Genomic DNA, 23,857 nt, shown 5'->3' with positions numbered 1-23,857 from the left:
ATAATATTCTTCAGGTTACTCTTCAAAGATTTTCTTTATATATACTTGTTTTGTTGTAATATTTATTATTTTTGGGTCTTTCTTGAGATAGGGTCTCCCTATAGCCCCAGCTGGACAGAGATCCGCCTGCCTCTGCCTCCCCAGTGCTGGTATTAAAGGTGTGTGCCACCATGCCTGGCTGTAATATTTTATTATTTTTATTTTATAGATGGGTGTATTGCCTGCATGTATGTAAGTGCACCCATGCTGTGCAATGCCTGAAGATGTCAGAAGAGGGGTTGTCAGATTCCCCTGGAACTGGAGTCATGGATGGTTTGTTAGCCACCGTGCGGGTGCTAGAAACTGAATCTGAGTCTTCTGCAAGAGCAGCCAGTGCTCTTAACTACTGAACCATCTCTCCTCTGTTTTGTTTTGCTGAGGCAGGGTCTCTCTGTAGTCCCAGCTAGCCTGGATCCCACCGAGATCAGCGTGCCTCTGCCTCTAGAGCTGCTGGGATTAGACGCGTGCGCCACCACACTTGGCACTTTATACTTTTTTAAGACAAGGCTTTTAAGCCGGGTGTGGTGGCGCATGTCTTTAATCCCAGCACTTGGGAGGCAGAGGCAGGCGGATCTCTGTGAGTTCAAGGCCAGCCTGGTCTACATAGTGAGTTCCAGGAAAGCTGGGGCTACAAGGAGACCCTGTCTCAAAAAGACAAGGCTTTTTTCTTGGACAACCCACAAAGGACATATGGGGACACAAATCAGTCTCTATAGGCCAGACTATAAATATAAGAAAGTTCATTAAATTGGGTGGGGGAAGTGGGGAGAGATTTGGAGAGGAGTGGCTCTAAATACCATCAGACTATATTGTATGAAAATTGCAGAAATTCATAAAAATATTTTATTGGACATACTTTTCATATAGAAATGAAGCTACAGGATTAGGCAGTATTTGTGGTGTCGGTGGAGTCTCAGACACTTGCTTTTGTTTTTTGAGTCAGAGACTCATGAAGCCCAGGCTAGCCTTGAACTTGCTAAATAGCACAAGATGACCTTGAATTCCTGATCCTCCTGCCTCCACCTCCCAAGTGCTGGGATTCAGGTCTGCACCACAATGCCTGGTACAATGCTCAGAAAAAATTTTTTAAATATTTATTTTATGTGTATGAGCATACTGCCTGCACATATGTAAGTGCACTCGTATGTATGAGCGTACTGCCTGCATGTAAGTGCACTCATGTCATGCATTGTGTTATGTCCCCAGAGCTCGGAAGAGGGTGATGGAACTGGAGTTACAGATGGTTGTTAGTCACTATGTGGGTGCTGGGATTTGAACCCTGATCTTTCTGAAAGAGCAATCAGTGTCTTTTAACTGCGGAGCCATCTCTCCAGCCCCTGCTTTTGTTTTTTGAGTCAGGGACTCATGTAGCCAAGGCTGGCCTTGAACTTGCTACTAAGTAGCACAGGATAACCTTTAACTCCAGATCCTCCTGTCTCCATCTTCCAAGTGCTGGGATTCAGGTCTGCACCACAATGATTGGTACAAGTCTCCGAATTTTTTTTTGAGACAGGGTCTCTCTGGAGCCCTAGCTGTCCTGGAACTCACTATGTAGACCACGCTGGCCTTGAACTTACAGAGATCCACCTGCCCCTGCCTCCGGAGTGCTGGGACCAGCAATTCTCAGAAATTTTAAAAAGACAGGTTCATCCAGTTTTCTGACCACAGATGTTCATTTGCCAAGTAACTGTAATCAAGACAGCCCTGCGCTGAGTGATGTGACTGGGAGAACCTGGTCAGGAGTGTTAATTACAACTACCCCAGGCTGGGCGTGGTGGTGCATGCCTTTAATCCCAGCCCTCCGGAGGCAGGGGCAGGCGGATCTCAGTGAACCTGATCTACATAGTGAGACCCTGTCTCAATAAAAAAATAAAAAAATAAATTCATTTGAGACCGGAAGTGCCAGGTCAGCCGGGCTACACAGATCCTGTTTACTGCCCTCAGCACCGGCCTCGGGCGGTCACAGGGCAGCTTTGGGGATGACTCGCTGTGGGGTGGCTCTGCCTGGGCGTATAGCGATCCCGGCGAAGGCGACCACTCCGCACAGCCAGACACAACCAGGGGCGAAGCCCGCGCCCAGCTGCAGCAGTGTGGAGGGCCTAGCCCCGCCCCAAAGCCGCAGGCCCCGCCTCGAGCGCCACAGGCCCCGCCCCCGCGGGAGTCTGCGGGCTGGTGCGGGGCTCCGTGACGCATGCGCGATCGCTGGGCGTAGGTGGCGCTAGATCCACCTGAGGAGCTTGTAGGGCGACGGTGCGGCCGCCATTTTGTCGGTTGTTTGTCGCAGCGGCTGGAAAGCGACGACGGCGGTTTGGAGACGTTTCTCGGCCAGAAGGCCTTTTGCTTTTGCGGAGGTGAGGCTTCTCCGGGTGCGGAGGGCCGGGTCGGGGGGTTGTCGCGTGTGACTGAGGCCTCGGCGGAGCCCGGTGTCTGAGCGAAGCGGACTCGGCCTCGGCGCCCGGGGACGAGCCCGGGGCGGCGTCCACCCCCGGGGCTGCGGCGGTTCCGTCAGCCGTCGCGGGAACCCGTGGGGACCCCTCCTCCGCGCCCCGGGGGGGCCTCGTCTGTGGACCTGGCTCTCCCGAACCCAGCCTTCGCCCCTTTTTGGCTGCGCCAGACTTGGCCGGCTGTCCGGGGGCGGCCACGGGTCACTTCCAGCTCCTGCGAAGATCAAGACGGGATGCTTCGGCCTCCGTGCGGTGCTGGGGTGTTTTAATGACAGGGTCTCCCTGGAAACCCCAGCTGGCCTGGGAGTAGACCAGGTTAGCCCCGAGCTCCGCGAGATCCGCTTGCCTCTGCCTCCCCAGTGCATTCCCACGCCCGACCTATTTCTTGTTCTGTTTTTTTGTACCGGTGTTGGCAGAGAATGTGCGTTGCTGATAATTTTGCAGTGTGATAGCCCTGGTTGCTGGAGTAGCCAGCCCTCCAAACCCAACCCAGCAGTCACCGTGAATCCTGCACCTGTACATGCCGGCCTCTGTTCCCCTTTGTAAAATGCAGCCCTCATGGGAGCCCGCCAGTCAGAACTAATAACCTAATTTTGATGTGTTTAATTCATGTACTTACCATAAAGTTATCAAGTCGTCCACGGTTTTAAAAACGATGACGGAGAATCAGACTTCTAATCATATATATTTATACACATATACACACATTTATATACACACATTGTGTATATATATATGGATCCATTGCGTTTGATACTTTTGAAGGACACCTAGTGATTCTAGCATGCAGGATTTTTTTTAAAAAAGTATTAATTAGAAATAGTATAATTTAGGTGGTCTTTTTCATTTCTGCATATGCAAAGGAACTTCAGTCATATATGGTGAGGCCAGAAATCTTTGTCTCCAAAAAGCACTTTTTTTTTTTTTTTTTAAAGATGGGTTCACTGTGTAGCCCCAGCTCTCAGATCTCTGCTGTTTCTCCCTCCAGAGCGCTGGGAGATTTAAGGCTATGCCCTTTCACCCAGCCTAAAATGATTTCAACTTTGCTGGAGACCAAGGTAGATGTGGGGTGGACAAGAGGCTGGGTACCAGCAGCTGAGTTCAATTCAAAGTAGTGAGTCTAACTAGAGAAATTCAGGTCTTGGGCTCTCATAAGAAAATTCTTTTAATTTTAATGTTCACATATTAGTAATTTTTGATAAATTGGGAATTCTGCCTTGTAAGAGGTAGGCTGGTTGTGCCCTGGTGAAGTAGAAGTGAGAGGAGGAGCTAGAGCAGACACAAATCTTGTGAAACCCTGCATCCACGGCTCAGGGATGAGTCATCAGAAGTTGTAAATTTGCTTGTTGTTATTTAAGAGTTTAGGAGCTAGGGATGTTGTAACCCAGTGGTAGTAGGTAGAATGACTTGCAGTCCTGGATTCAGTTCCTAGCACAGAGAGGAAAAAAAAATGGTCTTACATCAAACTGAGAAATCTAAATGTAGTTAAAATACAATTTTGATAACAGAAGGAGTGAATCAGAATTCCATTAGAAATAGAAATTTTGAGTATCTAAAAGTTTGGGTTTTAGCTTTTTTCTCAAGCAAATTTGTAGCGTTATTTCACTTTCCCATATTTCGAAATGACTATGTCAAACTGGATGCTCACTGACTTCAACCCGTAAACCTAACAAGTTTAATGCTCCATTTTAGTCTTACTAAAGCTCCTTTGCTAATTTGTAATTTTTTTAAAAAAATTTAAAACCAGTAAAATTTTGCTAGCAGACTTCGAGATAAAGATTTCACTTCAAAGCAGGACAGAAGATTCAGTGGTTGAGAGTATGCGCTACTGCTACGTTTGGTTCCCAGCATTCACATTGAGTGGTTCACAACTGATTGTAACTCCAGTTTGAGAAGATCTAACACCCTCTTCTGACTTTCTTAAGCTTAAAAAAAAAATTAACGACTGGGAGGCCTGGCCTAAGATGGTTTCAGTGTGTAAAGGCACTTGCCACCAGACTTGATAACTTGAGTTTGAGCCCTAGGACGTACATGGTAGAGGAGAGAATTGACTCCCACAAACTAATATTTGACCTTCTCTCTTTTCTTCTTTTTTTGGGTCTCCCTGTAGCGGCAGCTGACTTGGAACTCATTATGTGGACCAGGCCTCAAACTCAGAGAGCCGCCTGCCTCTGCCTCCCAAGTGCTGGGTTTAAAGGCATGTACCACCATGCCCGGCAACCTTCTCACTTTCATTATGGCATAGACGCACACAAGTGTTTAAAGAAATAAACGGTTTTGGAAAAGAAGATAGGAAGAGTAAATGGGTTAAATTGTTTGAACGCAGAACTGAACCTGAGAGGCATCCATGCTGCACTCTGGAGGTTGTAGATGGAGTTTGGGAATTGTCACACCATTGTCTGCTGTCACTGCACTCTAGTAGGATAGTTTCCTTCTAGGCTTTGTTACTGTTGTTATGTGTCCCCCTCCCTAATCACTCCAGGTCTACAAATAGTTTTTATTTTCAAGAATACCTAGAAAGCTAGGTATGCACAGGCCTGCAGTCCTAGCATTGGGAGGTGAAACTGAGGAGCTGAGATCATCCTCAGCTACATACTGAGTTCTAGACCAGCCTGGGCTACATGAGACTGCTTCAGAAAAATCAAACAGGAATAGAAAACCTAAAACTAAAAACTGCAGGATGATCCAAATAGAGATAGAGAAAAGGCACTCAAAAAACGCCTTGTGGTTTCCTTTCAGTTTCTCTTAATTCTGTGTTCCATCTGTCTATCGCCTTTGTTATTTTTAAAACTTGGACTGGTTTCTGGGGTTTAGAGAAAGGAACTCTAGTAAGAGTTTGAGGGAAAAGAAGCCTTATTAATGAAAGGTTCTTTACCTTTGAACCAGTCAGTTCCTGTTTTTCTCACTTTAATTAATTGAATTATACTTTGCAAATGCTCCTGGACATTTGTGATACTATTTCAACTAACTTTAGTTTTGATGTTTGAATTATACAGCTACATGTTTAATGTAGGAAAATAGGAAGATAAGCAGTGGTCTTCTTTCATACTGTTCCATATCGTCTCACTTGGGCATATATTTGCAATAATTTGTGCCCCTCAAAACTAACACAAATCTAACTATAAAAATAAAGTTAGACTCAAAAATACCAAAACAAACAAAAAGCAAAAGAAAAATAGCCAGGCATGGTGGCGCATGCCTTTAGTCCCAGCACTTGGGAGGCAGAGGCAGGCAGATGTCTCTCTATGAGTTCAGGGCCAGCTGGGGAGACCCTGTCTCAAAAAGACCAAAAAAGTAAGACTGCCCTAACTGCATAAACTAGCCTTTCAGGTGCTAGTTTATATTATTTACAAATCTATGTGCATTCATTTCAAACTTGATTTTTAAATTCAAATTGAGGGGCTAGTAATGTAGGCAACTTGGTAGAATTGTTAACATTTAAAAAAATGACTAGAAAATCAGTATAAATAGACGGTAACAAAGTAAATGATTAATTACTAAGTGCTTTTTGTCTAAGTTTGAAACATTTTTTTATGTGTGTGGGGGCACATGTACATGTTGGCACATGTGGGAACTAATGAGATCTACGTGGGATGTCTTTCTTGCTTGTTCTCCGCCTAGTGTTTTTGAGACAGGCCCACACTGAACCCAGAACCTACTAATAGGCTAGACTGGCTGCCCAGGGAACTCCAGGGATCCACCTTTCTCAACCTTCCTAGCACTGCAGTTACAGCTTTGTGTTATGTCCCCTGTCTTTATGTGGGTTTGAGGGATCTGAACTCAGGGCTTCATGCTTGCATAGCAAATACATTGCTAACTCAGCCATCTCCCTGGCCCTTGGGCCATTTTAATTGTCCTTTTTAAAAACGTGTAAGAGAGCAGTTAATGAGTGCTACTGGAAGGCAAGCACCAGCCTGAGAATTTGTCCTTGTACTAAGCTTCAAAGAAAATATATTAAAGTCATGGTGTTGTCTGTATTAGTACTGGGTCAGGTCCACTCTGCAGTCACTGCACATACCAGCAGCAGTATGTTCTAAGTTTTGGGAAATGGACCTAAAAAGATTTTAGAGCTTGTGTAACTTTGCATGCTAGCTCTTCATGTATAAACAGTATTAATGTGTAACTATTATACAACCATCTTTAGCGTCTCAGCTCACGTTTTTTTTTTTTTCTGGTTAACAGATGCGGCATTCCAAACAAACTCACTGTCCTGATTGGGATAGCAGGGAAAGCTGGGACCATGAAAGCTACAGTGGAAGTCACAAGCGGAAGAGGAGGTCTCACAGTAGTACACAAGAGAACAGGCATTGTAAACCACATCACCAGTTTAAAGATACTGATTGGTAAATGATTTGCATTTTAAGTCCTAATCGTTTGATACAATTTGACATTTGCTCATATAGCTTTTATCTTTCAAATTGTTTTAGAATTCAGATAACATATTTATTCAGGAAGCAGTTACTAAGTACCAGCTATAGGTCCTGAGACTGTAGCTGTGAATAAAAAAGTTTCTATCCTACTTTGTCTGGGAATGGAGGGAGACAGTTGATCAGCAACTGAATGAAAAGTATCTTTAAGGGCTCTGAGGATGTAGCCCAATGCTAGAATACTTGCCTAGCATGCTGAGGTTCTAGTTAAACCTTAGAAACCCCTCCAACAAAATTTTGTGATAGGAAAGAAGAAAAGTGTATTCAGCACCACACAAAGTAACAGTGATAGTGCCCTGTGAGTGATTTTAGCTTGTGTCTTGGAGGGGTAGTATGTAGATTTGGGTGCCCAGGTGTTTCACAAATGAGGTGTGATGGAGGGTGGTCAGTCCATCTGAGAAAAGCAAGGCATGCTATTTGAAACTATTAAAGTGCACTAGGATGTAGTCACTCATGCTCTGTAGGTTATAGTTATAGAATAAGACCAATGGATATGCCTGTCTGGGAGCTTGCTTAGTCTAAGGACTATTCCTTTACACAGGCATGCTCTGGTTAATGTAGGAAAGAGCCCTAGTAAAAACTTGTGATAGTGTGTCCTTTTATTCTTAGGGTGTAAAGTTTTGAGGTAATGCATTCATGTATAATTAAAATTAAAGGGCACTTGAAAGTTTTAAGTAGTAAAGAAAGGCTAGGTGAGTAGAGTTTCTTTCCCTCTGCCTTTCATTAATTTCCCTTTCTCATTTGTTTTGTTGGTTCTATGTTTTCTCCCTGTTTGTACAGATGTTCCATTGGGACTGTTTACCAGATTGCTTTCTAAATTAGCCAGCTGGGGTTACTTTAAAAAACAGTATGTAATTTTTTTCCTTCTCCATGCTAAACAGAGTTATTCTGCCAAACAGCTTGTTTGTAGTCCTTATAGACTAATCATGCTTTATCAAACAGTTATATAAGGGGTGGTGGGTAAGATTTATGACAAGATTTCAATGACCAGACTGTATTAATGTACAATGAACTATAAAAAATATCATCTGCTCCCCATTATTAAGTACAGAATATTCTAAGGCTTAGCATCTTACAACTGACTATTCACAGGGTTATAGTTAACTATAAAATTGCCCTTCCTGGAACTGAGTCAGTCCAGTTAACCACTTCTTTGACATTGGCACCAGATAAGTTTGGTGGTAATTACTCATCATAATCCAAGTATTGTAATAATTGTAATACATTTTCATGAATATTTTTTATAAAATTACTGAAAAATTTAAGATGCAGCAAAATGTATAGAAAGTAACCTTAGTAGGATGCTAGTGCCCTGTTACTTGAATGTAAGTTATTTCTGATTATTTGATCTTAAAGTATCTTTGTATACAAATCTTTGCCTGTGATTATTTCCTGAAAACAGATGTTCAGAAGAGGCCTTTTCAAGTTAAAGGGTATGCAGTCATAAAAGGTTCTTGCTGCATATTTTCATTTCTTTTTCTAGAACGCTTATACCAAATTATATTTCTGTAATATGCTCATCCATGTTGTCATCAGTTTTCAGTATGATTAAGAATAGTGTTTATTTAATTTGACAGATACCCCTTAGCCTATGTGCAGGGCTTCTAGTGAAGATTTATTCTCAGGGAGCAGCTTTGTGTTTTACTTGGTAAAAATTGCCATTGCTTGGATTGTCTACTTACTGTCCCTCGAGTAATATGTAGACAAGTCCATTTCTAAGCCTTTGTGGCTAAAAGTGCTAGCTATGTAAATGCTAGGTGGAAATTTGCCATTCTTATCCCTTGGAAGTTCTTCTATTTTCCACTTTGTCCAAATTCTGGCTTTCCTTTAGATGCAGCTCTGCTTCCGTCTTCATAGGATCTTCCCTAGTCGTTTTAGACAGATTTTGTTCTTCACCTTCCCGGGCTAAGCATTCGATGCATTTCTTGCATTGATACTCAATTTTTGCTGTGAGTTATCTCAAATTATTCATTTGTTGGCAGAGACTTTGCCTTATGATACTTACTTATTTTTGGTTTTTTGAGACAGGGTCTCCCCAGGCCCCAGCTACCCTGGAACTCACTCTGTAGACCATGCTGGCCTCTGTCTCACAGAGATCCATCTGCCTCTGCCCCTCGAGTGCTGGGATTAAAGGCTTGTGCCACCATACCCAGCTTATTTTATGGTTTTATTTTGTTTCCCCATGGGACCTATGTGGAAATAAAAATGAATGCCAGTGCCCTTCATTGGTTTTGAAAAGCTACAATGAAATACTCACTGGGCATTCAGTGAAAATTTTAAAAAAAACTCAAATCTGTTCATTCTGTCTACCTTTCCACAGCTTGTGCAATTCTTTAGTCTTCAGTCTCTAACCCTTGATCATTGGTTGCCATAAATCGAAAAGGTCCTCATTTAGCTCTGGTCACGGTATTACATCATTTTATGTTTTTTCATTATGTAGATTACTGTGGATTGTCAGGAGCTCCAGTTTCACATAGTATTCCAGCTAAAGATTATTAGTACTAGTTGACAATAGACTTGGATTTGGAGGGGGAATGATGCCGTACAAGTGTAAGAGTGTGGTATCTAGCTTGTTGTGAAGGGTTCAAACAACTGACTCAGACCCACAGTTTTATCCTAATATTCTGATTGTTTCTCCAAGGGCTAGAAAGAACTTGAGATTGATGATAGGGAATAAAGGGAATCTTCTATCACCCCAGCCTGAATTAGAAGCCAGCCCTGCTGGTAGTAGTTCTAGAGATGTTTCTGTCCTTTATTTTCACTGAGCCCAGCACCTAGGAAAGAATGTCAGCATATTCTGGGAAGTGGAAAGGGGTTGGTGGGGCAACCTCAGCAACATCTGTCACTCCATTGCTTGCCAGGATTACTTAGTCGATTTGTCTGACTGGGCAGGTGTCCCCTCTCTCCCTCAGTGCTCCATGTGCATCCCTCTTGAAGCTTCGCACTCTGTTGAAGAGGACACTCATCCCAGGTAGAGAGGGGGACGGGAAACTGGGCCAATTTAATCTATGTCCTTTTCTTTTCATCAGAGCAAGGCTACTTGACTGGGATCCATTGACTTCCTAGAAGGTCCTTGACCTCCATGAAATTTCTTGCCCCGTTTTGTTTATGCGTTTTTGTGCTTCTTGGAGAAGATGGTCCACAACTTCCATCAGATTCTCAAAGGGATCTGTAGAAGCACATCACTGTGGCCCTATATGACGCTATTTTCTTTTATATTTGTTGGCTATTTTTCAAACAGGAATGACAGGAAATTAGAAATGCAAAGGAAAGGGTGAGAGGATTTCTACAATCCTGGACAAGTCATTACAGGATCCCTTTCTCATTTGTAAGGATAGATTTTAGATGTCTTCAGCACACGAGGCAGTCCTCAGAACATTTGTTTCTTAAGCAGTGGTAACAAAAATCTTCAGAAAAAAAAAAGAGAATAGGTGATATATAGGGCAGTAGTGACAGTTTGAAAATACTTGGTTTTTGTCACTATTGTGCTCTACAACCATGACATACCATTTAGGGATCTTAACTGGGTTAGGAAATGAAAGGACTAGAATACATTGAAGGCTCCTTGTAGCTCTAGTACAGACTATGGAAGATTTCTTTGTGTGCCAAGGATATCTAAAAAGCACATTAAAGGGGAAAGGAATCCTTTGCCTTCCTCTCAATGTGTGTCGCTCTGTGAGAGCGGGAAAGGAAGCTTAGCTTCAGGTGCCTGCGTTGTAAGATTGATAAGTTTCAGTTCTGTCAATTTTTGGTTTTGGCTTTGCCAGAAGGTAAATGAACATTTAATTAAGTAAAAAATAACTTGACCTAAGCTTTGTTCCTTGGTATGAAGTGCTTGACAGCCATTTTCTAATGTATGGGGGTTTTGTTTGGTCTTTTTGAGATGGTCTTCATGTAGCCCAGGCTGGTCTCAAACTTGCAGTGTACCTCAGACTGGGTTTGAATTCTTGATCTTCCTGCCTCTACCTCCCAAGTGCTGGGATTACAGGCCTGTAGCACCCACCATACCTGGCTGTGGCAATTTTATAGCGGAAAAACAGGCCTATTTGTTTTTTGGTTAAAGTTATTTCTTAAACTTTGTGAGATAAGTATAAATTTCATTGGTTTAAAGTTTTCCTTTTATGGAGTTAACTGTTATTTAAAGAATTTCTGAGTTTTGTTTGAACCACATCATTCCAGATTGAAGAGAGCAATTGACATCTTCCATGTATTTGCAGTCACTATTTAGAAGCAAGGTGCTTGAATGAGAGGGACTATCGGGACCGGAGATACGTTGATGAATACAGAAACGACTACTGTGAAGGATACGTTCCGAGGCATTACCATAGAGACATTGAAAGCACTTACCGAATCCACTGCAGTAAATCCTCAGTCCGAAGCAGGAGAAGCAGTCCTAAAAGAAAGCGTAATAGACCTTGTGCAAGCCACCAGTCACATTCGGTATGAGTGATTTTGTTTTTATGTTGAATGGATTCTTATTTGTAAAGCTCTTAAGGAGTGATAAGTTTCTAAAAGTTTCCTTAGCACTGTTTGGATACATTGTAATTATATTACTTGAATCCTTAAAGGAAATGTCCACATTCTCATAACTGACCTGTGTATTTATTAGCTAGCCTTCACTTGCCCACAGTTACTCATATTCTGCAAATCAGATCTTGAGTTTATTGATTTTAATAGTAAAAATGCCTTATTTTGTGTTTGTGTAATATATTTAAAAATGAGACACCCATCTTTTCTTTGAATGTAAACATTTTTTACTTTGAAAGAAATCTGTTTACTGAAAACCTCTTGGAAACAAATGGGAAAGTTGCACTGTTGAGCACTTAACTGTTGCTAACCTGTGTAGTCTAGCTCCCTAGCACGGTGTATCATTGTCTGCCACTAGTTATGCTGAAACTGTGAACCTGGGTGCTGAATGGAAACGTATATCCGAGACCCACACCTGCATTTGTTTAATTTGTAAACTTTGAGTTACTGTTTTCCTTCCCAAGTTTTTCTATAGAATTAATGGCTTCTAGATTGAACATTGAAATTAGCCTTTGTTTCCCCCTTTTATTACGATAATGTCCAGTTTTAAATGTTGCTAAATAAGAGCAGTTTCAACTGATCTTTACATTTTTCTGACAAACTAGACAACTCAACTCACAGCATATGGTAGTTATAACAGAAGTTAGTAAATCATGACATTGCATTCTTTAAACTTCAGACTTCAATTAAATCAGTATTTTAAAGAGACAATTGTGTTGTTTTTTTCTATTGCCACTTTAAGTATCTTATCTGAAAATCTGTTCCTTGCCATGTTTTTCTTCTGTAACATAAACTGTGCCCTGTGAATTTCTGGGGACTGAATTTGAAATTGCTCCTGCCAACTGTTCGTGGCCTGGTGCTTATCTGAATGCCTGAATATCTCCCCGCTGAATGAATTGCGTATTCTGCCCTGAATTCACTCTGATATATTGATTGGCTGGACGATCTTGGTGCTGCCCACTTGCCGTTCCAGAAGAGCCACCGAAGGAAAAGATCCAGGAGTATAGAGGATGATGAGGAGGGTCACCTGATCTGTCAAAGTGGAGACGTTCTAAGAGCAAGATGTATAGAATATTTTTCAACACTTTTTAAACTTTGCAGACAGAATAATCTTTAAAGAATAGTTTGTCAGCGGGGGGCTAAAGAACTCTTCATTGCTTTTTTGTTTTGTTTTTTGTGGGTTTGTTTGTTCTTTTGTATTTCTTCTTTTCTGTAGAATTTAAATATTTCTATTAAAGTTCCAAAATAATCAGTGGAATTTGAGATTAGAGCAAGACAGATAGCTCTGATTGTTTTTGTAGCAGCTGAAAATAAAATAATTTTGTGATGAAACCTTAGTTATGCTTTGATAGAGATCATTTGGAAATATTCCACACTTAAGCATTCATTGTTTGAAAAGTTAGATAATTCGTACTCGGGTACTTACACCTCTTTTTCTCTCCCTTACTGTAGATGAAATCGTGGACACTTTAGGTGAAGGGGCCTTTGGCAAAGTTGTAGAGTGCATTGATCATGGCATGTAAGTTTGTTTTTCATTTTGAATATTCTAATGAAACGGATTTTAAGTGGTAGTTACATGTTTTCCTGGGTGATATTCATCAGAATTTCTTGAAGTAGATAAAATTTCTGTGCCATGAGTATTTATTTTGTTACTGAGTGCATGTAATTTCTATCAGGTGGCATTCGTCCAGCAATTGAAAGGGGTATTCAAGTTCTGTCAGACCCAGCTGCCTTCGGTTTACAGAGCTAATAGAGTGCATCTAAATTAGCATACTAGAGTAAGCTTCTGAAGCTATACAGAGGTTATATTATGACCTATAGAACAAAGTCCATGTTTTTTAACAAGGCGTCGTAACCTTCCTCATGTCACCATTTTCCTTTCCTTATTCTGTAGTTTTGCCACTTTTTTGTAAGTTGAACCTCTTTGAATGATTAAGTGAAACATTTCTTTTTTTCATATTTTACATGTTTCTTTTATGTGCATGAGTGTATTGCTTGCATGTTTGTAAGTAAACCCATGTCATGTAATACCCACAGAGGTCAGAAGAGGGTGTTGGATCCCCTGGAACTGGAATTACAGATAGTTGTTAGCCGTCACCTGGGTGCTGGGAACTAACCCCAGTCCTCTGCAACAACAGCCAGTGCACTTAACTGCTGAGCCATCTCTTCAGCCTGAAACTGCATATTTCTAAAATGACTTTTGAATTTCTTGGAGAAATAGTTGGAAAGGAGATAATGTCCAGCTCATTGTAAACATCAGTAGCTTTGAATAAAGCTTACCTGTCTTTATTATTTTTATTTTATGTGTATGAGTGTATTGCCTGCGTGTATGTAAGTGCACCCGTGTCGTGCAATGCTCATGGAGGTCAGAGGAGGGTGTTGGATTCCCTGGAACTGGAGTTGCCATTGTTAGCTGCCATGTGGGTGCTGAGAATTGAACCCAGGTCCTCTGAAAGAACAGCCAGTGCTCTTAACTGCTGAGCCATCTCTCCAGCCCCTTTCCTCTCTTTAAATGTATTTGGTAGAGTCTTGGTATTGGAGCCACTTGACATGTGCTATCACACATGAATAAACTCTGCCTAACTACATACTTGGAAATGTTTTATCATTGGGCTTAGTGTGTGTCTCAGTGGTAGAGCACTTGCCTAGAATCTTCAAGGTCCTGGGTTCAAATCCTAGCCAAAACAACAAAAAATTTTATCCTTGAATTTACTTTCTTTCTATTGTCCATAATTTTCTAAAAATATTGTTGGGTTCAGACTTTCTAGGAAGTAGTCATAGAAATGTCCTAATCCAAAGCTCCTGCTCTACACAGCTGCTTTTTCTACATACTTGAATAATGAGTGTGTTAAGTGCTGCTTTGGCTTTATAACTTGTAGGCGATATCTTTTCCAAGCTGTTATATTTCTCTCCCGATTTGACAAGCTCACAACTGATCTTTCAGGACTCATTCTGTGTTGTTATAGATTGCTGTTTTATTGTGTGAGTAATTGGAACCTAACCTCTTCTGTGAGACTGTCTTAAGATATTCCTCTGTCTTTGTCATTAGACTAAGGCATGCAGGAATGAGTTCACCTTTCCTTACGAGCAGCCATGCCCTGTCTCTAGCAAAGTAGTTCTAGCCTAATGGTTGAACAGATACTTTGAGTCAGCATATTCTTATTCTGTTCTTAGTTTGTATATTTATATATGGATATGTTTTTAACGTTTTAATTTTTGTTGTATGGTTGAACAGATACTTTGAGTCAGCATATTCTGATTCTGTTCTTAGTTTGTATATTTATATATGGATATGTTTTTAACGTTTTAATTTTTGTTGTATAAACGTTAGATAAAAACAAATTTTTAAGAATAAATATTAAAATCCCCAAGTAGTATGTGTGTCATTGCTCCTTATAAATTTTATTTTATCAAAAGGATATTCTATGAAACCTGGTATAATATGCCCTGAAAGATTTAGAACATGGAGAAATTTGTAATTTTGTGTTGTAGAAAGCTGAGGTAGGAAGGTCACAAGTTCACTGTCCACCTGTGCTACATAGTGAGTTTGAGTCCAGCCTGAGCTACATATAGGAAAACCCTATTTCAAAACCAAAACAAAAAAGAATGTGCTTTTTGCAGGATATATGGCTTCAACTCTGCTGTATATTTAGCATTTTCATCTTTTGTTTTTAAGGGATGGCTTACATGTAGCTGTGAAAATTGTAAAAAATGTAGGTCGTTACCGTGAAGCAGCTCGTTCTGAAATACAAGTATTGGAGCACTTAAATAGTACAGACCCCAATAGTGTCTTGTAAGTATAAATTTGAACTATGAGCCATTATATTATGTGAACTAACAGAGTTCTGTGGACTGAATTATTACTTTGGTCTCTTTTTAGCCGATGTGTCCAGATGCTAGAATGGTTTGATCATCATGGCCATGTTTGTATTGTGTTTGAGCTGCTTGGACTCAGCACCTATGATTTTATTAAAGAAAACAGCTTCCTGCCATTTCAAATTGATCACATCAGGCAGATGGCTTATCAGATCTGCCAGTCAATAAATTGTAAGTGTCTATGATATACATTACATATGCTTTGTCTTTATTATCTGATCAGCATATTAAAGCTTGTACACATTACAGGTAAAGATGAAATCCCTCTTGACCACCGTAGCCCTTGCTAACCCTCTTAACCCTTCCTGGTACAGTGAAATTTCTAAGTGAGACTAATGATGTCTTTTTGTTCTCTTTGTAGTTTTACATCATAATAAATTAACCCATACAGATCTGAAACCTGAAAATATTCTATTTGTGAAGTCTGACTATGTTGTCAAATACAATTCTAAAATGGTAAGTTAGAGACTTGTTTTGATTTTAGTGTTTTTGTTTTGTTTTGATTTTAATTAATGTAATATTTCACTTCTGAGGCTGTTTATGCTTTGGTGTTTATCCACAAATGGAGGAGGAAAATATGTGTGGTCCAGTGGGGGTGGGGGGTGGGGGGAGAAGAAGAGGAGAGGGTCCATTTGCAAGCCTTTTGAGTAGTGCTGTAGAATATTTTACATCTTTATTGAATTTCACCTTACTCATCTGTCTCTCTAGAAACGTGATGAACGCACATTGAAAAACACGGATATCAAAGTTGTTGACTTTGGAAGTGCAACATATGATGATGAGCATCATAGTACTTTGGTGTCCACACGGCACTACAGAGCTCCCGAGGTCATTTTGGGTCAGTAGACACCAGACTTCTAGACTGTAATTGAAGAAGAGCTTTTATTGGGGTGGGGACAAGTCGTGGCGAGCCAAGATGATCTTAGTATACAGAAAAGTTTTCATTTTAAAATGTGTGAATGTCTCAGTATTTTTCCTGTGTGGTACAATTTGTGAAAGAGATTCTAAATGGTGATTTTTGAACCTTAAGTGATCATAACACAACAGACTCTGCTCACTAAGTACATCATAGAAATGTGATTTTGAGCTTGAATAGTTACCTGTTTGCATGTCATCACAATTTTATGGTTAAAATGCTGACAGTATGCTTGGCTGACTTAGACATAAGGCAGATAAAGGGAAGAGGAGAAGGTAACAAAAGGCTGGAAATGAAAGTGAGTTAAAGTGCAGAATTTTGGAACTCAATAAGAAAGCATGTATCATACCTCAACTTCACAGTTAGAGATCTGGTTCTAAGGTGGGATTAGGGGCTTAGAGACAAGAATTCAGATCCTGTACTGTTCAGGTCTGACTTGGAGTCATCAGTTGGCCTTGAGGTAAAGTAGTTTGGAAGCAAGATTAGAATATTGGGGGGGGGTGTTTTGGTGGTCCCGGGGTGAAGGCAGAATTAGGTTGACAAGGAATGTATTTGCTTCTATAGTAGACAGAAGGCAGCTGTCTTAGAACATCTAACAGCAAACAGGTAAGGGTGGGGAAACTGAAGTGAAATTATAGAGTATCAGAAGTGACTCATCCAAGAATGAGCTGATGGGCTGCAAAAGGTTGCAGTCCTTTAGGGGAAAGCTATATTGAGATAGTGGTTAAAGAAAAAACTTTTATCTGACACTGAGACCCAGGCTCTAGTGTCTATAGATTTCATTTGTATTGGTTATAAGTAGAAGCCTTACTGCATTGTTAACCATAATATGTTCCATTGGTGAGCATTGTGGAATGAACAAATGTGACTTAAACGCTGACTTTGCTGTTAAAATCTTCCAATTAGAATATGTAGAGTGCACCTCTGTAGGGAAGAGTTAGCAATTTAAAGTTGTTGCATAGTAACATGTTGATGTTTGTTTTAAATAGCTTTAGGTTGGTCTCAGCCATGTGATGTTTGGAGCATAGGCTGTATTCTTATTGAGTATTACCTCGGGTTCACAGTCTTCCAGGTATGTATCTAGTAAAAAAAAATTGATTATTTGTATTGAATTTTAAATGTTTAAAGGCATGCTAACATTTTAGTTTCCATATTGGAAAATTGCCCATAGATCATTATTCCGAAATTAAGACTTAAATAAGAAAGGGGTGTGTGTGTGTGTGTGTATGCGCATGCTCTAGAGAAATGGCTCAGCACTTAGCACTCTTCTAGAGGACACTCTTCTAGGTTCCACTCCCAGCATACACATGGCTGCTAACAACTGTCCATAACTCCAGTTCCAGGGGATCTGACACCTCTTCTGCCTTCCACAGACATTGCATGTCATGGGTGCCCTTACATATGTGCAAACAAAACTCTCATACACATAAAATAAATTAAAATTTAAGTATGTGGGGCTGGAGAAATGGTTTAGTGGTTTAGAGCACTGGCTGCTCTTTCAGGGGACCTGGGTTCGATTCCCAGCACCCCTATGGTGGCTAATAATCATCCATAACTCCAGTTAAGGGGATCTGACACCCTCTTCTGTTCTCTAGGGTATTGCATGACATTCATACACATTCAAAATAAAATATTTAATAAAAAATAACTTAAATATACAAAATGGTCATCCTCTGAAACCACAGTTAAATGAATTCCTACTGTTAGTGAATGGTTGTAGTTCAGTTTGCATGTATATGGTATCTTTAGCACACAGCCCGTGTGTAGTTAATATTGTTACATGTCCTAGGTTTTCAATACTGAGCAGCTTCATAAATTTACATTAGTGTTAACGTGGCTAGTTTTAATTCCACTCTTGCTTTGCTATCTTAAGACCATAAAGAAGGGCTGGAGAGATGGCTCAGTGGTTAAGAGCACTGACTGCTCTTGCAGAGGACCCGGGTTCAATTCCCAGCACCCACATGGTGGCTACGAACCCGTCCTTAACTCCAGTTCCAGGGGAATCCTTCGCCCTCTTCTGACCTCCATGGTATTGCACAACATGGGTGCACTCACATACATGCCGCAATACACTCATACACATAAAATAAAAATAATAAATAAAATATTTAAAAAATAAAAAATAAAGACCATAAAGAAGGCAGTTCTTTTTGTAGATGAATTCAAGAGCAGTAGGTGTATTTTATTTACTCTTAAGAATTCAGCATTTATGCAGGGCATAGTGGCATATGCCTTTAATTCCAGCACTCAAGAGGCAGAGGCAGAGGGATCTCTGTGAGGTCAAGGTCAACCTGGTCTACATAGGAAGTTCCAGACTAGCTGGGGTACAGGGAGACCCAGTCTTAACACACACACCCCCAAGGTGGGGCGGGGGGAGGGGGATTTAGCATTTATGATGCCTAGACATCTCTAGTTCTAAGTGTGTAAGGAATGAAAAAAACTGAAACACAGTTTCTCTGTCCTTTAGGAAATCCTGTAAAAATGGGGAAATAATTACACTGGAATATATTATTTGCTGTAATGGCACAATGTAAAAAATGTCAGGGGAATGGAGGGAAAGTTAATTGAATTTCCTAAAAGAAAAAAAAAAAAAAATCACTGAGGAAATAGGTTGTTTAAGCCAGTGCAAGAAGGAAGAGTAGGAGTTGGTCAGAGACCAGAGTGTGGTAGGTGCAGAGGAGCAGACGTCAGGCCGGGAAGGGTAGTGTTGGATAGCTCATGTCACTGGCAAAAGGATGGCGGAACGGACTTGGGTATCCTTGAAAGGGACTTATTTTCTCGTTGGAGTCTGGTTTCTGAGTGTAGCTTGACCAATGTGGAAATGATTTTATAGCATTGCCATGCTAGCCTTTAATATTTAGAGACTATCCATCCTGGCTTTTTAGATACTAAAATGACCCTTTTTTTGGTCTTTTTGAGACAGAGCCTCCCTGTAGCCCCAGCTGTTCTGGAACTCACTGTGTAGACCAGGCTGGCCTTAAACTCACAGAGATCCGCCTGCCTCTGCCTCCCAAGTGCTGGGATTAAAGGCATGGGCCACCATGCCCGGCTAAAGTTATTAATTTTTATTTTATGTGTATGAGTGTTTTACTTGCATATATGTAAGTGTACCATGTACATGCAGAGGCCAGAAGAGGACATAGGATCCTCTGGAACTGGAGTTCAGGATGGTTGTTAGCCACCATGTGGGTGCTGGGAACTAAACCTGGATCCTCTACAAGAATAGCCAGTGCTCTTAACCACTGAGCCATCTCTCCAGTCCCAAATCTAAAGGCCTTGAAAGCATTAGGTGATACAGCCATTGAATCAGTAGGATGTGATTTGATCTCTGCCAATATTGTTCAGCTCAGCTTTGTGTGGGGGAAAGTTAACTGAATTTCCTAAAATATGTGTTCAGCTGTGAGTATCCCAGCCCAGTACTATTAGGTTGATTAGAAGTTCCATCAAGGGGCGGGCGGGGCCAGGGGAGCTCTATCCATCCACACACAGTTAAGTCACTAGGGTGGCCGAGGCACTCCTTCACTGCTTGTGGCTGGGTCATCTCATCAGGCCCCCATCTGTTCTCTGTTGAATTTGTAAAATTCTGTTGAATAGTACTCTTGAGTTGGTAGACAATTTGGTCCTGGGAGGTCACCAGTGTGTGTGTGGTTTTGTAGTAGTAAGCTATATGGTCAAGAAGTTTGAGCTTACATTTTGACTTCATTAAAACAGTGCTTTTAAGCTTGGTTATTACATTGAGATGTGGACTTAGACTAAGGAATGTTTTTAAAATGTAGAACTTGCTGGGTGTAGTGCCGTACCCAGCACTTAGAGGCAGAGGCAGGTGGATTTTGGGTTTGATGCCAGCTTGGTCTTCATAGCAAATTCCATCCAGGCCAACCCGGACTACATAGTCTGTTTTCTAGTCCAAAGGTTGGCAAACTGTGGATCATTCTGAAAATTCTCATTTGTGAGTGCCCCAGCCTAAAAGATTTTCTATCTGGCTCTTTACAGAAAAAGTTCACTGACATTTGCTCTAGAAGCATAGTATGTCAGAAGTGTGCTTAACTGCTGCTTTTCTCTTTTGCAAAAGCTATATTACTGTTAGTTTGGTAGGGAGGTTTGTTTTTGTTGTTGTTGTGTTCTGAGAAAGAGGGTCTTGTAGCCATAGCTGACCTGAAAATCAGTATGTAGACCAGGGTGGCCTCAGTCTCAAAGGAGACCCACCTGTGGCTGCTGGGTTAAAGGGGTGCACAGCATTACACTCCGCCACGCACGGAGTGATAGTTGTAAGACTTTGACTTTGGTTTATAGTTTACTCATCTGTGAGCTATGTGACTTTGATCTAGTATCTTTGAACTCACATGCCCACATAAATAGTGCAGGATTATTGTGAGAATTATTGGAGTTGTATTTTTATTAATCTAGGATTATATAAAAATAGAGTTCCATTTTGTTTTAGACAAGTTGCATGTGGACTGCCATATAGACATTTTCAGCCACACATTGGATTGCGTGTTTCCATCAAAACAAACAACTCATTTAGTATTGTTCCATCTTTGAAGAATTGAGAATGTAAATTGTGTAGCTAAATGTTTTATTAAGTTATTTTATTACATTTATTTGGGGGAGGGGGTATGCTCATGCCACGGCGCACACCTGGCTGTCCGAAGACAAACTTGTGGGAGTTGGTTCTCTCCTTCCACCATGTGGATTGGTCCCAGGCCAGGCACTTAGGGCCTTTTATTAGCCATCTGGCCCTGGTCTTCTATGCAGCACATACTCTGCTGTTCTCTTTTATGTGTGTGCAGGGGAATGGAGAGTGCACTAAATTTCTTTTTCCTCCATTTTTTTCTAGACTCATGATAGTAAAGAGCACCTGGCAATGATGGAACGAATTTTAGGACCCATCCCAGCACACATGATTCAGAAAACAAGGTATGTCTAAGACTAAACCCTGCCTTCTTGGAAACATGCAGTGGCCTTTGTTCAAACTACCCAGTGTTTGTTTCAAGGACTACAAATTTGGAAAGACAAAACCAGTTCTGTACTTGAGATAACATGTGGCTGTCTTACCCCTCTTAAAAAGTCACATTTTAGAAAATCAGTATTTTGAGTGCTTGTAGAGAACAGGGTTTTTGTTTTGTTTTTTTAATTATTTTATGTGTATGAGTGTATTGGCTGCATGGATGTGAGTGCACCTGTGTCATGCAGTGCCACGGAGGTCAGAAGGGGGCTTCGGATTCCCCTGAAACTGGAGTTAAGAACAGTTCGTAGCCGCCATGTGGGTGCTGGGAATCAAATCTGGGTCCTCTGCAAGAGCAGTCAAGTGCTCTTAACCGCTGAGCCATCTCTCCAGCCCCATTGGTTTTAAAACATAAGTTAACTTTTACATAAAAGTTTTCCTAAGGTTACATAAAAATAATAGACTATGAGAAAGCTGTTTTTGGAATCTGTCAATCTGTCTGAATTTCCTGTTGTTGCTAATGAGTTACATGTTTCTGAACAAGATAATATAGTGGTTTCTCAGTACAGCTTCACCACAGGGTCACCAGGGAAGTGGTTTAAGAATTCCCATCCCCATTCTGGATCTGGTAAAATCAGAATTTACAGGAATGGATCCAGGAATGTTTTTTATTTTTTTATTTTATGTGTCTGAGTGTATTGCCTGCATGTATGTGAGTGCACCCGTGTCATGCAATGCCTTGGAGGTCAGAAGAAGGCTTCGGATTCCCCTTGAACTGCAGTTAAGGACAGTTAGTAGCCACCATGTGGGTGCTGGGAATTGAACCTGGGTCCTCTGCAAGAGCAGTCAGTGCTCTTAACCACTGAGCAATCTCTCCAGCCCCTAGGAATCTCCTTTTTAAAGTGGGCGGTTTTTTATTTTTCCTTTGGGAATAGCTTAGTTGAGATACTAAAACTCTCAAGGTAAGAGACAAAGGAAGATGCTGTATAAAGTGTTTGATGTAATTGTTGCTGTGCTCTTAAAAATTATGTACAGGTAAAAATACATGTTTGTATATAGAAATGCTGTGTCCCCAAGTGGGGACAAGGTCAAGATGTGAATCTTTGGTTCTTTTACTGATTTCACCTTCTCTTGTAGGAAACGAAAGTATTTCCACCATAACCAGCTAGATTGGGATGAACATAGCTCGGCTGGGAGATATGTTAGGAGACGCTGCAAGCCATTAAAGGTAAGGGAAAGAAAGATAAAAAGTTAAGAAGAAAAGTAATGTTTTTACTCTTACTATCTTTTTTAACAAGAACATTTCTCCCCTAGGAATTTATGCTTTGTCATGATGAAGAGCATGAGAAGCTGTTTGACTTGGTTCGAAGAATGTTAGAATATGATCCAACTAAAAGGATTACCTTGGACGAGGCCTTGCAGCACCCCTTCTTTGATTTATTAAAAAGGAAATGAAATGGGAATCAGTGGTCTTCCTATATACTTCTCTAGAAGCGATTACTTTAAGACTGTGTCAGTCAATTAAACATTCTAATATTTTTGTAAAAATTAAATTATTTTGTACAGTTAAGTGTAAATATTGTATGTTTTGTATCAATAGCATAATTACCTCGTTAAGCAAGTATGGTCTTGATAATGAATGAAATATAAAAGTTAAAATCAATTTTCCTTTTTGATGTTAATTCCATTTTTAAAGGCCTTTGGAATACCCTTGTGTCCAGTGATAATCGTGACTGGTCTTGTCTTTTGTATATGAAGATTGACTCTGAAATGATTTTTTTTGTTGTTTTGATTTTTTGAGTAAAATGAAATCTTGACTACTTTGTATGCTTAGAGATTCTTTATACATTTCAAATTTAGAACTTTTTATGACTGAAAGGTTTTTTTTCTATAATTATTGTTCAAACAGGTAGTATTAACTCTAGGAAAGTAGAATTTGAAAACCAAAACTCATGGAAAGTTTTTCTTGGTAAAGTTGCATCAAATTGTAAGCTTTGTTCTGTTGGGTGATGTCGAAGGCACTTGTGGAAAGGTCTCTCCTGACAGACTGTTACCGAGCCATGTACACTTCTTTAAGATTGAAGTGTTACAGACATCAAAAGAGAAATTCTGATAACTGAACTCTCGGGTTTTTGTTTTGTGGTACTGGGGATAGACCCACGGCCTTGAGCATTCTGTACTGTACCTTCAGCTCCTAAGGTTTTGCATCTTAGTCTTAAGTTCTGAGTAGTCTTAACAGTGTCTAATACTTATTTCCTAATGAAATAAGTGCTTAAACCTCTACCTAGGAAAATTAAGGGAATACAGAAATTCTCAGATCTTAATTGCTTGGTTAGCAAAAAAAAGCCTTTTACCTATTGTATTTCTTACTCTACCTGTTTTCACATATTAAAAAAAAAGCTACATGTTAATTTATGTAAACAAGATTAATCAGTGTGTCAGGTACAAATATTTTCGTAGAGAATTTATGATTATTCAGATACTGGTTGGTTTTTATTGAAAGCACATATCCCATTTCATAAGTTTATATCACAGGTAGATTTGCATTTTGTCTATATTTCAAATCAGATGTATGGAGCTTTCTTTCATGGCAAGCAGTAAAGCCAGGCTGTACTCATTACACTCTGTAGCGGCAGGTTTGCCAGTGCAATAGGACTAGAGCAGAAAGCTACAGCTGGTGTTC

At 40.5% G+C, this 23,857-nt stretch overlaps 1 protein-coding gene across 7 annotated transcripts; it reads left to right on the top strand.

The window, feature by feature from the left end:
* The first annotated feature begins 2,223 nt into the window (after positions 1 to 2,223).
* Clk4 (CDC like kinase 4) lies at positions 2,224 to 22,999 on the top strand. Of its 7 annotated transcripts, XM_029563887.1 has the most exons (15): positions 2,234 to 2,390; positions 6,666 to 6,826; positions 7,691 to 7,757; positions 9,823 to 9,881; positions 11,128 to 11,350; positions 12,411 to 12,501; positions 12,890 to 12,956; positions 15,114 to 15,230; positions 15,318 to 15,484; positions 15,675 to 15,769; positions 16,022 to 16,151; positions 17,219 to 17,301; positions 21,067 to 21,146; positions 22,312 to 22,402; positions 22,489 to 22,999. In XM_029563887.1, the coding sequence occupies exons 4-15, from the start codon at positions 9,829 to 9,831 to the stop codon at positions 22,627 to 22,629; spliced, it is 1,338 nt and encodes a 445-aa protein (XP_029419747.1). In that variant the 5' UTR covers positions 2,234 to 2,390; positions 6,666 to 6,826; positions 7,691 to 7,757; positions 9,823 to 9,828; the 3' UTR covers positions 22,630 to 22,999. The 7 variants fall into 7 exon arrangements, with proteins under 7 accessions (XP_008831988.1, XP_008831989.1, XP_029419747.1 ...); XM_008833766.3 differs by lacking the exon at positions 9,823 to 9,881 and having other exon boundaries at positions 2,224 to 2,390; XM_008833767.3 differs by lacking the exons at positions 7,691 to 7,757; positions 9,823 to 9,881 and having other exon boundaries at positions 2,224 to 2,390.
* Positions 23,000 to 23,857: the final 858 nt, after the last annotated feature.

The sequence above is a fragment of the Nannospalax galili genome, unplaced genomic scaffold, assembly GCF_000622305.1.
Source record: "Nannospalax galili isolate Female #2095 unplaced genomic scaffold, S.galili_v1.0 scaffold1877, whole genome shotgun sequence".
NCBI lineage: Eukaryota > Metazoa > Chordata > Mammalia > Rodentia > Spalacidae > Nannospalax > Nannospalax galili.
This window is presented reverse-complemented; position numbering and strand designations above follow the sequence as displayed.